The sequence below is a fragment of the Siphateles boraxobius genome, unplaced genomic scaffold, assembly GCF_051911475.1.
Source record: "Siphateles boraxobius isolate OS27281-9 unplaced genomic scaffold, OSU_SipBor_1 130, whole genome shotgun sequence".
Classification (NCBI taxonomy): domain Eukaryota; kingdom Metazoa; phylum Chordata; class Actinopteri; order Cypriniformes; family Leuciscidae; genus Siphateles; species Siphateles boraxobius.
In genome coordinates, this window is record NW_027508734.1 from 14567507 (window position 1) to 14581252 (window position 13746).

A 13746-nucleotide genomic window follows, 5' to 3' on the forward strand; every position below is an offset into this window, starting at 1 on the left:
GTGCAACATGGAGCTTGAAGAAGTAAAGAAAAAAATTAAAACAGGAGAATTTGAAGAAAAGTCGGAGGTATGGAAATATTTTAAACTAGTCGTGGGCAGTGACAACATATGTGTTGGCTTTGTTGAGTGCAAGTGTGGCGCGCTGCTAGAGAGTCTGTACGTGTTGTAGCCATTAAATAAGCGCATTTAGTTTCATATTAATTAAAATATTATAATGCTATTTTTTTCCATCTATGTTGATTATGAAAGTGAACAGAGTAGATAGCAGGATGCGCAATATCAGGAGACATGGAGTGGTTCAGGCATGATTTTGACCCCTCATTATGTTTTGTTTTGTAGAAAGCCTTTCTTTAAAGTGAATTTTGTTTTGTATAAATTGTATCTTAATTTTTATAAATTTTTCATCAACCAATTGCCTGGATTTAATAAATAGGAAGCAAATATAGCAGACAATAATCATGACATGGAGGCGCCGGCGAGCCGTGGTCACCATAGCACGTGAACTGGAGCCATCTCATCATAAATTAAATCAATTCTCGGCACGCTTATCACCGAATTTACAAATTCACATCTTGCTTAATAACTGTTGCTTTTGTATTTGTAGGAAATAAAGATGACAAAATAAATTGTGAATAATTTGTGTGTATTTAACAGCTGTGGTGGTTACGGCTTATATCTCGGACTATCCTTACATCTGGCATCCTTCCATTCCATACAATTATCCCTTTCATTTTCGGAAGGTGCGATGATGGGAATATGCATGTCATCAATGCATCCAACCACATTGGAAATCCTAAAGGATATTCTAATTATTAGGTTACTTTCAGAGGTCACAGCAAGATTTTATCAAATGAACGTCATTTATCAGATTAGCCTCATTTAAACCGATTTCTCCACCACTGTTTCCAATTCCTGTGAAACTTCTCTTTGAGGGATCTCAAGGGTTTGTGTCCAGGAAACAAACCGGTAACTGACTCTGAGTATAAGTTACCTCTCTTTCAGAAACGGGCTTGACTTACTCTGCTTTCTCGGGTTTGACATACCTCCTATTCTGAAACAGAAAACGTACTCGGTTACATACTTAACCTCGGTTCTCTCTAGAAGAGGTTTTGCGTAAGTTGCTTACGCTACGGGTAAAGTCATCTTTTCTCGAGATATTGAAACCAAAAATGAGATGTGGGGACAGGGCTATTCACTACAGTTCGCTCGCCGCCCCCCTGGCCGATTCCGGTGAGGAGAGATCTCTTCTCTCAAGCCCGCGGCTCAATCTGGCATCCCCTTCCAGAGCGCTGGTCTCTGCATGTATGGTTGATCAATGGATAGCCGTTGTCTTGCCAGAAGGAGTGATGAACACGATTACGCAATCCAGAGCTCCCTCTACGAGGCGACTCTATGCGTCTAAATGGTCTGTGTTCTCAAAACGGTGTGCCGATAGAAATCTGGACCCACGGACATGTGGGGTATCGTGGTTGTTAAGTTTCCTTCAAGAGCTGCTAGACAGGGGCAGGTCCCCCTCCATGCTTAAAGTTTATGTGGCGGCCGTTGCAGCATTCGCTGAATCAACTCACGGCCAGTCATTGGGAAGGAACGAGCTGGTCATCCGCTTCCTTCGGGGAGCCATAAGGATGAACCCCCCACGACCCGGGACCTACTGGGAATCATGAAGTGGATACTCGCATGCACGGCGTTGATAATGGGTTCCTGTAACTTAAGCAACGTACGCAATACGAGAGAACCTCTCGTAAGAGAAATTACTCGGTTGCGTACGTAACCTCGGTTCTCTCTAGAAGAGGGAATGAGTATTGCGTAACCGGCCGTGCTGGCGCCACAAGCGTTTTCGTTTCAGTCGATGAAAACCAGAGTTGCAACCTATCAGCCTGACTTATATACGCTAAGCCACCCCCATTCTGGCGGGCTGTGATGCTGCAGTTGCCGCAGAGCTAGGTCTGCTAGCTGCTGCACTGCGTTGACAATAAATACAAAATTAAGGATCATTTTTGGCTTCAATATCTCGATAAAAGATGACTTTACCCGTAGCGTAAGCAACTTCCGCAATTCGAGAGAACATTTATTCTGTGTAATCTTTTATTATCCTCACAGCATGTCAGTTATGCAGTGATGCGCTATGAAATTATTGCGTGGCAAATAATTATAATAGCTTATCAATTTAATAATAAAAGTCGGCCTTCCCTAATAATAATAATAATAATAATAATAATAATAATACAATAATAATACAATAATAATAATAATTTAATACATAAATTGGAAATGCTAAGTACTGATGCTTGTTTTGAAAATTTATTTGATACAAGATATCGTGGTCTATTGGCGCAACCTGGCACGGGGGTTTATCGCACATATTTAAGGTGAGACTGGGTATGTCCCTCAATGACTCCCGGGACCCTGTGGTGGACCCTACCCTAGCAACAGGGAAAAAGTGGACCACAGCCACAGCCGTGCTACAGGCCAAATCCAACAAGCCAGAGAAGGCTTTGGCCTAGGAACTGTAAAACCTCTCTGGCAAAAGGCATCTGCAACCGAACGTTGAAGCATGGTGGTAGAGGAGGTGCGCCGACAGGAGGAAGCAGCCAGATGCTCCAAAGCCGTAGCACAAGCCAAACAGGGTCGCTGGATGACGTGCTCGCCTATATCATAGAACTGACAGTTCCCTGGGAGGACGCCATTGAAGAAGCGTATGAGCGTTATAAGCTGAGCTATTCCAACTTAGCAGCTGAGGCAGAGGAGAGAGGCTGGAAGATAAGGGTGCGTTCGGTGGAGGTGGGGTGTAGGGGCTTTGTAGCCAGCACAACAGCGAAGCTCCTTAGGGAAGTTGGAGTCAGGGGGCAGGGTTACAGAAAAGCCATCAAAGAACTGGCCAACACCGCCGAGAGGACGAGCCATTGGCTGTGGCTGAAGAGGAGCGACACTACCTGGGCTGCTAAGGCGAACAGCTAACCAAGGGACACACACCCAAGCTTGATCAATTGTGATAATTGGCCGAAACACCCTGTCTGTGATGTGAACTGACGATGTGTCCCGCTCGTAAAGCATCATATCAGCCACCCTTCAAGAACCTCCAAATTAGAAGTGGTGCAAACATTAGGGATTGCAAATTTATGTATAGTGTAAGCAGTCAAGTCGCAGCTCGACGTTCGGAACGTATAGTGTGAGCACATAAAACGCGAGCTTTGGTTTTACATCGCAAGAGATCTATTCGTTCAGTGAGAGTAGGTAACCTTGCTGAAATTGCACAGAAATCGTACAGTGTATGCCCGCCTTAAGGGAGCCGAGCCGAAAGAGCCAAAGCTTTGAAAAGAGCCGGACTTCCCATCACTAATGCTGATGCTACGTCCTTGATTTTATACAATCGTGGCCATGGAAGTTATTGGAACACCTGAATTCAACGATTTGGAGGGGTGTCCCAATACTTTTGGCGATATAGTGTATGTGGCTGGTTGCATAAACTGCTTAGACTAGTCTTACAAGGTTGTCCATTTTTTTCTTCAAGATGGGTAACTTGTTAAATTCAGTTAAATAAAATAAAAAGGTAGATTTGTATCATTTGAATCTGAAAAGTAAGACTGATTATCCCTTGGTTAACTACTAGTTGATCAGACTAGTTATTACGACAAAGTCTTAAAGGGGTCATATAATGCCATTTTCATGCAAGTTAATTTGATTCTTTAGGGTCTAAATGAAAAGTTTGTAATATACTTGAATTAAAAATTTTCGTTAGTATGTAAGAAAACACTAATTTTACCTGGTCAAAAACAGCTCTGTTTTCAGCACGCCATTTCAGTGCATATGCCTTTAAATGATAATGAGCTTCGCTCACTCCGCCCCTCTGTTCTGCGGGCGTTCATAACAGCGTTATGACCACACCGCACGTGGAGTGTTTCCTTGACAACAGTTGAGGGTATAGGAAAAAAATGGCAGCGGGAGTCTCTGAGGAGGACACATCTGTGCAACCGTATCAGTTTGAACCGGAGTTGGAACAAGATGACGGCCCGAAGAAGTTCGACAAATACGGCTCGAACATCACTTTGATATATATCTTTGTGTACTGGCAGGGTAGAGTAACTTAGTGAGATGTACGAACGCTATGTGTTTACTGATGTAAGTTATACGTACTCAGTTTGTAATAACACAATAACCATAACGCGTTGTTCATTATAAACGTGGGATTATGAATTATATTGAGAACGTCGTACATAGAAAACATGCCGTATGTACCCTGAGTGTAAACCTTAGCCGCATTCATCGTGAAGCGATTTGCAAAGATTAATATAAAGGTTAATACAATTTTACACTTACTTTTTCTGGAGGTTCAGCAGGGAGACATGAATAGTTGGTAACGATTCTTTTTTCAGGAGCAGCTTCTTATCAAAATCAGCTTTATAAGTTACTTCCTTCGTTAATAAAGCAGTCTGGTGAGAAAAGATTTGCGAATCGCGCAAACATGAAAGCATTGACGTTGCTCGTGGGGAATATTCCCTACGAAAACAAAACTCAGCCACTGTGTCTTCAGCGGTTCGGATTTAGGAACATCAAAATTACTGCTGTGTTCGTTATTACACCCAAGAACAGAACACCACAATCGCTTAGATGCCATTCTGCTCCAGCGTATCAACAATGACGGACTATGATGACTGACAGCTCGCTCAGGGCAGGGATCTGTTGAAACGCTGATGTAAATCAACACTTGTGGGAGGGGCGTCCGATTTAGTGACGTCACAAAATCGAACGGCTCAATTTGAGGCAGGGGAAAACATATAAGGAGATTAAAACAAAAACACTGGATAGATTTTTATCATTATATGATGGTTTTGTACAGGCACTGCCAACACACATTTCAGTAAAATCAACTTGAAAAAGTGCATGTACCATTATATGACCCCTTTAAAGGAATACTTCACTTAAAAATGAAAACTCTATCATCATTTACTCACCCTCAAGTTGCTTTAAACAATTTTTATTCAAAAATTATTCAATTAACATAGTTTATGCAATTGGCCCATGAACCCCACAAACCACATTCAGGATCAACTGGAAAAACAACTGCTGTTAATTAAAAGCATTAGAATGTGTCTGCTTACTCTTGGCCAAATAGTACATCTCCAGAGGCCTGTGAACAAGCGCAAGGTCTGATTTTAAATGGCAACAAAAATGCCATGAGGAAAGAGAGATCACTTCCATTCATTCCCATAATCATTTCCAGGGGCAAGACTAGACTCTGGTATCCAGCACACCCTTTACTTTATCACAAGATCCATCTCACGGCCATTTTCCTCACTTACTGTGCAGACAGTGGAGGTTAACAGCCTCTCAAAAAGAGCCGTCTTGCTATCAGCCTGTGGCTAATGACATGAATGAAACTACACACAAAAGAACACATCCAAACAGGTAGAAGTACATTTAAAAAAAACAACCAGCCCGCCAACAGCAGATGCACAAAACGTACAGTGAGTAAATCCCATGAGAACATGTCCAAGTAAAATTATTCAAATAATTTATTTTAGGGCCATTCATAAAAATTAAACACATTATCTCTAATGTGTCTATCATTTAAATCAGCATACAACAAATACATATGCAAAGTTTACTCAATAATGTCAAATGTAAAAAAAGAGAGTCGCATTGGTCAAAAATGGCTAAAAAAAGTCTTTATTTTCCTTACGCAAAATATATCATTCTTTCTCTTCTCCTTTCGAAATTGAGTGCATATGACTTTGACAGGTTTTGTGAGATTCAACTTCAAACCACTGTATTAAACAATTAAAAAAAAGGAATTATGTTTTAATTACAAGCCACCACATGCCACTGAAACATCATGGTGAGGTCTGTAAGTGAATATTCACACTCATTCAAGATTGACACAAAGGCCTAAATGCTCATCTGGTTTATCCGGCGCTGTGCACACTACAGATTTTTCTCACCTAAATTGGAGTATTTAGCATCTATTTAGTTATTCAAGGTCAGACAAAAAGCCTCGATCAGAAGCTCCAAAGCTGACCAGAGGCACATTAGAAATTTAGCTCAAATATTCTAAATGGGTCTGAAAACACTCTGAGCGTTTGAAGTGGAGCATCTGTGCGCCAGAGGACGTCTGTGAGGAAAGCATCTTCTAAAGCCTGCTTCACTGCTTCATTATACTAATTAGAGATCTCTCTGAAGACACCTTCTAGCTCTCCGGACTAAACAAACCTTTTTGCTTTAAACTCTTGGTGACTGTGAGGGAATGGAGATTACAAGTCTATTCTCTTCCTCAAAGAGCTTCGAGGAGATATTAACTGAACCAGCGTGCTTGAATTAGAGGATTAGAGGAATGGGTTTCTTTCGATAATGAGCAGTAATATGCTAATCTATAAATATAGCCGCAAACAGCAATAATTGGGGTCCAAGCATAAATGGCCCATGTGGATGAGAGTTTGGATTTGATGAAGCAAGTTGGCGATAGATGCTGGTGTCAAAAGGGACAAGTGAGGAAAACACTTATTTCAGCCTGCAAAATTTAATTTAATAATTTAATATATCTCTGTCTGTGGGATGGACTCCCGATCGGTTTGAAGAATAGATGAATGAATTGATGGATATAACAAATAAAATGGTCTTCATTTTAAGTTGCCAGCAATATAATTAATCATGTCTGTTTACTTGACATATATTTTCAACATTATTAGGATATATAAATCTCACGGGTCAGTGAAAGAAGAGAGGAAAACATGATGCTTAAAAATACAGCTGTTCTTCTTTTACTCAACATAAAAAAAATCAAGCAAGAGGGTAAGACACAGAAAGAAATTTCTGAACAAATAGGCTGTTCCCAGAGTGCTGTATCAAGGCACCTCAGTGGGAAGTCTGTGGGAAGGAAAAAGTGTGGCAAAAAACGCTGCACAACAAGAAGAGGTGACCGGACCCTGAGGAAGATTGTGGAGAAGGACCGATTCCAGACCTTGGGGGACCTGCGGAAGCAGTGGACTGAGTCTGGAGTAGAAACATCCAGAGCCACCGTGCACAGACATGTGCAGGAAACAGAAACAGCGGCAGAAGCGCCTGACCTGGGCTACAGAGAAGCAGCACTGGACTGTTGCTCAGTGGTCCAAAGTACTTTTTTCGGATGAAAGCAAATTTTGCATGTCATTCGGAAATCAAGGTGCCAGAGTCTGAAGGAAGACTGGGGAGAAGGAAATTCCAAAATGCCTGAATGCCAGTGTCAAGTACCCACAGTCAGTGATGGTCTGGGGTGCCATGTCAGCTGCTGGTGTTGGTCCACTGTGTTTTATCAAGGGCAGGGTCAATGCAGATAGCTATCAGGAGATTTTGGAGCACTTCATGCTTCCATCTGCTGAAAAGCTTTATGGAGATGAAGATTTCATTTTTCAACACGACCTGGCACCTGCTCACAGTGCCAAAACCACTGGTAAATGGTTTACTGACCATGGTATTACTGTGCTCAATTGGCCTGCCAACTCTCCTGCCCTGAACCCCATAGAGAATCTGTGGGATAATGTGAAGAGAAAATTTAGAGACGCAAGACCCAACACTCTGGATGAGCTTAAGGCCGCTATCGAAGCATCCTGGGCCTCCATAACACCTCAGCAGTGCCACAGGCTGATTGGCTCCATCCCACGCCACATTGAAGCAGTCATTTCTGCAAAAGGATTCCCGAACAAGTATTGAGTGCATAACTGAACATAATTATTTGAAGGTTGACTTTTTTTTTGTATTAAAAACACTTCTTTTATTGGTCGGATGAAATATGCTAATTTTTTTAGATCAGTATTAAAACAATAAAAGACCTGAAATATTTCAGTTGGTTTGCAATGAATCTAAAATAAATGAAAGTTTAATTTTGTCATTACATTATGGAAAATAATTAACTTTATATCACAATATGCAAATTTTTGAGAAGGACCTGTATATGTGTTTTTTGTATTTCTTTCTGCTATGCTGCATTGAGCTGTTTTCGCGTTGTGATGATGAAATCATTGCATGTCTGTGTAGACACATGGTGTGGAAAATCAGCTCTAGACATCAATGAGGGTGAAGACTTCAGGTTTAGCAGTGGCTCCATCCCAAAAACATCTGCATTATTGCTCTCAAAACATTTTGCATGATATGTTTTCCGTTCAATTTATGTATTTGCTTTGGATTAGCAGGCTGCCATGTTTTCCAAATATAAAATCACGTTGTGCTAATCACGAAGTCGTTCATGATGAAGACAAATATGCTATAATTATATTTATCAACTATAAATCATAAATCTAGTTATAAATCAACTAGAAACATGGAGAACATCGCAGTTACAGTCAGCATGAAATAAAAATTGCCCCCATTTATTTTCTTAAAGTGACAATTCAGCCAAAAATGAAAAATTCTGTCATTATTTACTCACCCTCATGTTGTTCCAAACCCATATGCTGTTATTTTTTCCATGGAACACAAAAGGGATTTTTTTTTTGATGAAGCTTCATGCAGCTCTTTCCATATAGAGATCATAGTGACCATCTGCGACACTCAAAAAAAAAAAAGACACCCTTAAAAAAAATCTTTAAAGTAGTTTCTATGACTTGCGTGTTAAATTCCAAGTCTACTGAAATCCTGATAATATACCAGAAATAGATCAAAATTTTATTCATTTTTCACATTTGGTCTGAATGGATGTCCTTCATATTTCTCCATTTGTGTTCCATGGAAAAAACCCTTTGGAACAACCCTTGTGAAAAAGAAGTGCACTTCAGTATACTTTAAAAAAAAAAAACTTATTATCGAAGTAATATTTTAAAAGAATATACTTCAGTGTTAACTGAATGTAAAGCTTTCGGAAATGTAATTGCATGCTAACTGAATTTAAATGATTGCAATTAAATGATACAATGAAATAAAATATATTATAGTTTACATTTAAATTAAATGCAAATCTGAACTTTAAAGTGCTTTGTTGACCCGCTTAAGTACATCTTTATACGTAGTTTCATAATTGCTTCTATAATTAAAACAATGATTTAAAATGTACTTAAAATAAAACTTTTAGGCCTGGTTTCACAGACAGGGTTTAGATAAGGCCAGGATTAGCCCTTAGTTAAATTAGGACATTTAAGTAGCTTTTTAAACGTGCCTTAGAAAAAAACATTACTGGTGTGCATCTTGAGACAAAACAATGCCACTGACATAATTTAAGAGATGTCACTGCAAGTTTCTTTCAGTTAAAACAGCTCAAACTTGCATTTTAGTCTGGGACTAGCTTAAGCCTCGTCTGTGAAACCGGGGGTTAATTTGACATATAAAGTGTCTTAAAATTACATCTGCAGTTTCAGTTTAAAAAAAAAATATACCTACAAGTATACATTAAATACAGTTAAGTGCACTTCTTTTTTATAGGGGCGAGTAAACAGAATTTTCATTCAATGTTCATGATTCAGTCAATTTCCTGATAAAAACACGTCCCGTCCTTCTGTGTTTCTTAATAATCATGTGATTACAGAAATAAAATGAGTAGTGAATGGCATTTTACGCTGAGTTTAAAAGCACACTGCATCACGAAACGTGTGAAAGACGGTAAAGAGCTAAGAAAGAGAAAGGTGGATGTTATGACCTAATGTTTTTACCATGAGATGGAGTGGAGTCTTAGTGGGTCCCTTGGCAGACATCTTTTCCCACAGTCCTCTCCTCACATAGCGGACTGTGGTGCCAGCCAGCTCAAACTCCCCTGGCAGCTCGATTTTCCAGTCATTGTTTATGGATCGCTTGCTGGAGTCCTTCAGAGCTGCACCAGACAAACAGTAACAAATATATCTAATTCACATTACACAAGCATCATTCAATCAAATCGCTCTCTTTTATCAAATTAAAAGAAAATAATTGTGCTGAGTAGTTCATTTCAAAAAGATTATATTCCTAAAATGCATGTGAATCTTTTTGTGTATAGGCTAGTACCATATTCATTTTATGGTATCACAATATTTAGCTGATCTTTAGTTTTTTATAAAAATTTTGGTTAAAGTTAATTTAATATTGGATTTTTGTTTAAAGCATATTTTCAGTTTTAAAAGAGGACTATTACACTTTTTTAACTTTCTTTGTGCAATGTTGCTGTTTTGAGTATGAAAAAGGTCTGCAAAGTTACAAAGCACACATTCACACCCAAAGGGAGTTATTCTCTATACCAGTAGACACTGTTTCTGAACCTGAACTCCCTGAAACACCTTGAATATAGTCTTGAGTTTTCTTTCAGGAACAAACACGTCACAATATTCCTTATTTAAATAACTCCTGCCCAAGATATATGCAAAAAAAAGTGGACGAGGCCTGGTTGAGTTGCATTAGTAGTGTGTTGAAACTTGTGGTTAAGGTAAGGGATGTTACATTCAAAGCAGTTGACCAATCACAACACTCTGGTCCAGCCAACCAATCAGAGCACATCGGCATTTTCAGAAGGAGGGCTTAGGAACTAAACAGGGGTGAATTTCCTGTACAACGACATAACTCACTGCTTAACCATCATAGTACGATGTATTGTTGTAGAAAATGACTAGGTAGTCACGACCGGTCGCACCTCTGTCATTTGAACCACGTTAGTTTAACAATATAGTACTTTAGTTACGCCACGTGCAGGTGTTTGAGAAATTAACCTAATTTTGCTAATTAACCGATTCGAGATCGGTTAATGTATTTATCCAATTAATGTATTTAATATTAGTATGGTTCATTTACATAAACAACATAAATCCGTTCTTTTTGTAATCACGTTAACACGCAGTAATTGTTGTACACTTTACTCCCTTATATATATGCGGTTCATTCAGTCATTATTTTTCTCCATGTAACATAACATTTTTCTGACATGCAGCTGTTATGAACTGAGGACTACTTCACTGTCTTGCTTCCCTGTCGTTTTGCCTTATTTGATGTTTGATTCATTGTGGGTTCCCTCTAAGTCATACTCCAGGGTTCCCTTACGCATTTATGCACCTGCACTCTTCAAAAATGGCGCTGATAATTGACACGCTAAAATATATAGGTTAAAATGTATATATATTAAAATGGGATGAAAGATATAAAATGTACTGAATGTTAGCTTGCTTATTATGCCCAAGAGCATTATCTGAGTCCATGCGTCATCTTAACAAGAAAATATTCTTCTAACCACAGCTCAAGAGTTGTGGTTCCAACCATGCAAGTTTGTGACGCTGTTTGTGAATGTTCATTGGAGCTATGGTTTCGGGAAACGCCAAATGTTTCAACTATGTTGGTAACGACAGAACTTGCGACCATAACGCAAAATAGGCCCCCTCCAATGCCTGTTGAAGACCCCTAATGTACAGTCAGGTACAGCACCAATTTAAAGGTGTACTTCATGACAGTAATTTTGGGGATTTAAATATATTCTATAGCAATTTTAGCCAAAAGATCTCTTTCTTTACACAGCCCAGAATCCAGAGCAATTTTTCCCTTTTGAAATGCAGCTCAAACACATCCTCACCATTCATGCATTTGAGTCGAATGAGCTATTGCATATAATTCTTCCATCATTATCTCAGATTCATCCTATTTTTATACACATACATGACTACATTATTCTTTCTAAGCAGTAGAAACTGAAGACATGTGATTGCCCACAGTCTGCTGGAATGAAAGCATAGCCTGGTTTGTTTTGGAGAGAATCTACTCTGAGCTCAATGGGAGGGGTTCACTTTCATGTCACTTCAAGCTTTTGGCTGGAATAAAAAAAAAAACGATTCTGTTCTCTTACAAAAGATGGCAAACCAGACTCAAACTAGACACAAGTTTACAACTCCCTGCGTATGAATTACAAAATGAATCCTGCCAGTTCAACGTTAGCTGAAAGGCTTTATAGAACATAATGCATGCAATGCTGCTTATACATTTAACCGAAATGAGGCATCTTATAGTAAGTCTAAACTTTATAATGTTATGAAACTTAGTCTATAAGATCTGAGACTGTGGGCCTTTTTAATAACTTCAACCCAGGCATGTCATATGATCCTGACCTGTGGGAAAATGGATGTTTATTTGAGAATATGAAGAGTGAAGCGTTATTATAATCTGTCAGCATTATGTCTGTGAAATTGGACGACAAGACACATTAATTCTGAAACTTGAAGGCGTCTTTTCAAAAACCTCTGACTCATTAAAATAAATTAAATCACAATGAATATCCTCATCAATTGTGGGCCAGCTGGAAAAATAAAGTTTTAATTAAGTTTCATAAGATTTATAACATTCTCTCAAGTGCGTTTCACTAAATACAAGGGTGAATCTCACAAAAGTTAAGAATATGTCTGGCATATTTCACCCTAAAATAAAAAGAAAGAAAGAAAAAATTCAAGCCTGTTATTAGACAATTATGATTAAGTCCTATTACTGTAATGTGGGATAAAATAAATATATATATAATCAACATTGTATTGCAGAAATAAAGAGAAGTCTAAGGTGAAATATATACATCAATATACAAATACATTGCCATCCTTGTATATATATATATACAGTATATAATGAAAATATTATTAGATAAAATGTATTAAATGTAATTAGAATTTGGCGCATAAATGTACTTAATTGTCATGAAACTATGATCAAAAATGACCCAGACATTGTTTTCTATGACATTCACTCACAAAAGTGAATATTTCGTGGGCTTTTGTGTTTACTTAGTATTGCAGGTTTAGAGCAGAATAAAGCACATTCATGTAAAACGTCCTTATTGTGAGTTTTATCCTAATGTGACAAGCAGCTTGTCAGCATTGAAGCGTCATGTGTCATAACATAGAACAAGAGACACCACCTGGCATAGTTCCTATCTACAGCCATTATCGAGTTGGTCCCATCTCAGTGTGATCCACTGTGTGGCCATTTGGAAGACCGTTGTTATGGTAACAGGTTGAGTAATTACCCAGAAAGCTATGGGACGGCTTGTCTTCCACAACTTTGATTCGTCGAGCTCCCACCGGAATGACAGCTGCCTCAATGTAACCTTTTGGAGAGAGAGAAATAAGGGGAGAAACCAGAGAAAGAAGAGTCGAAAATGAAAAAAGACGAGCGAGATTTCAAACTGGTGCACAGGTTGGCAGGCACAGGTGCATGTTTCTAGAAACATGTATGGGAATATGACGTGCGTGTGCATATAGTGTATGTGTATGTCACTACAAATAGAGTACTTTCATGGCTAATCAAAAGCAGACCATTCACAATGATTACGATAAGTCTCAATCAATACATCACTACACTGAGCAAAAGGAAAGGATCCTGAAAGAAAGGAAATAACAGAACACAAATGGCTGATGCTCATGCGAATACGAGTAATTGCCATTAGTTCAGCTCATTTAAGGAAGAGACCTTTGACTCTGAGGTCTCACAGTAACAGGCAGCTTTGTGAAACACGTTTTGCAGGGCGAAATTAGTGTGACCCTAACTGGGATGATTTGACCTGCAGTTTGGATGACAGTCTGAAATTATTATTGACAAGTGTTGGTTTCATTTACAGGCCCACACTTTGCACCAAACCTGTTTTAGGCCAAGTTCAAAAAGCAACAGAATACGGTTGTCAGTCCTGTATTTGAGTCCTTAATACAGTTACGTTCACACACAGTTCAGTCAGTACGAGTGACAACCACATTCTATAACCAAACAAAATTTTCAGGATTCACAACCGCATTCTCGGAAAACCTGTGCTGTGTGAACCGAACCGGACTGGACATATAGTTGTCTGTCACATCATAT

At 38.9% G+C, this 13746-nt stretch overlaps 1 protein-coding gene across 4 annotated transcripts in view; it reads right to left on the reverse strand.

The window, feature by feature from the left end:
- Positions 1–13746, reverse strand: part of adamts17 (ADAM metallopeptidase with thrombospondin type 1 motif, 17) — a 196612-nt gene that overhangs the window by 53144 nt on the left and 129722 nt on the right. For all 4 annotated transcript variants that reach the window (XM_077227986.1, XM_077227985.1, XM_077227987.1 and 1 more), the window contains 2 exons: positions 12920–13000; positions 9612–9769 (listed from right to left, as the gene is read on the reverse strand). In XM_077227986.1, the coding sequence (XP_077084101.1) occupies positions 9612–9769; positions 12920–13000 (239 nt within the window). The remainder of the gene's footprint in view (positions 1–9611; positions 9770–12919; positions 13001–13746) is intronic.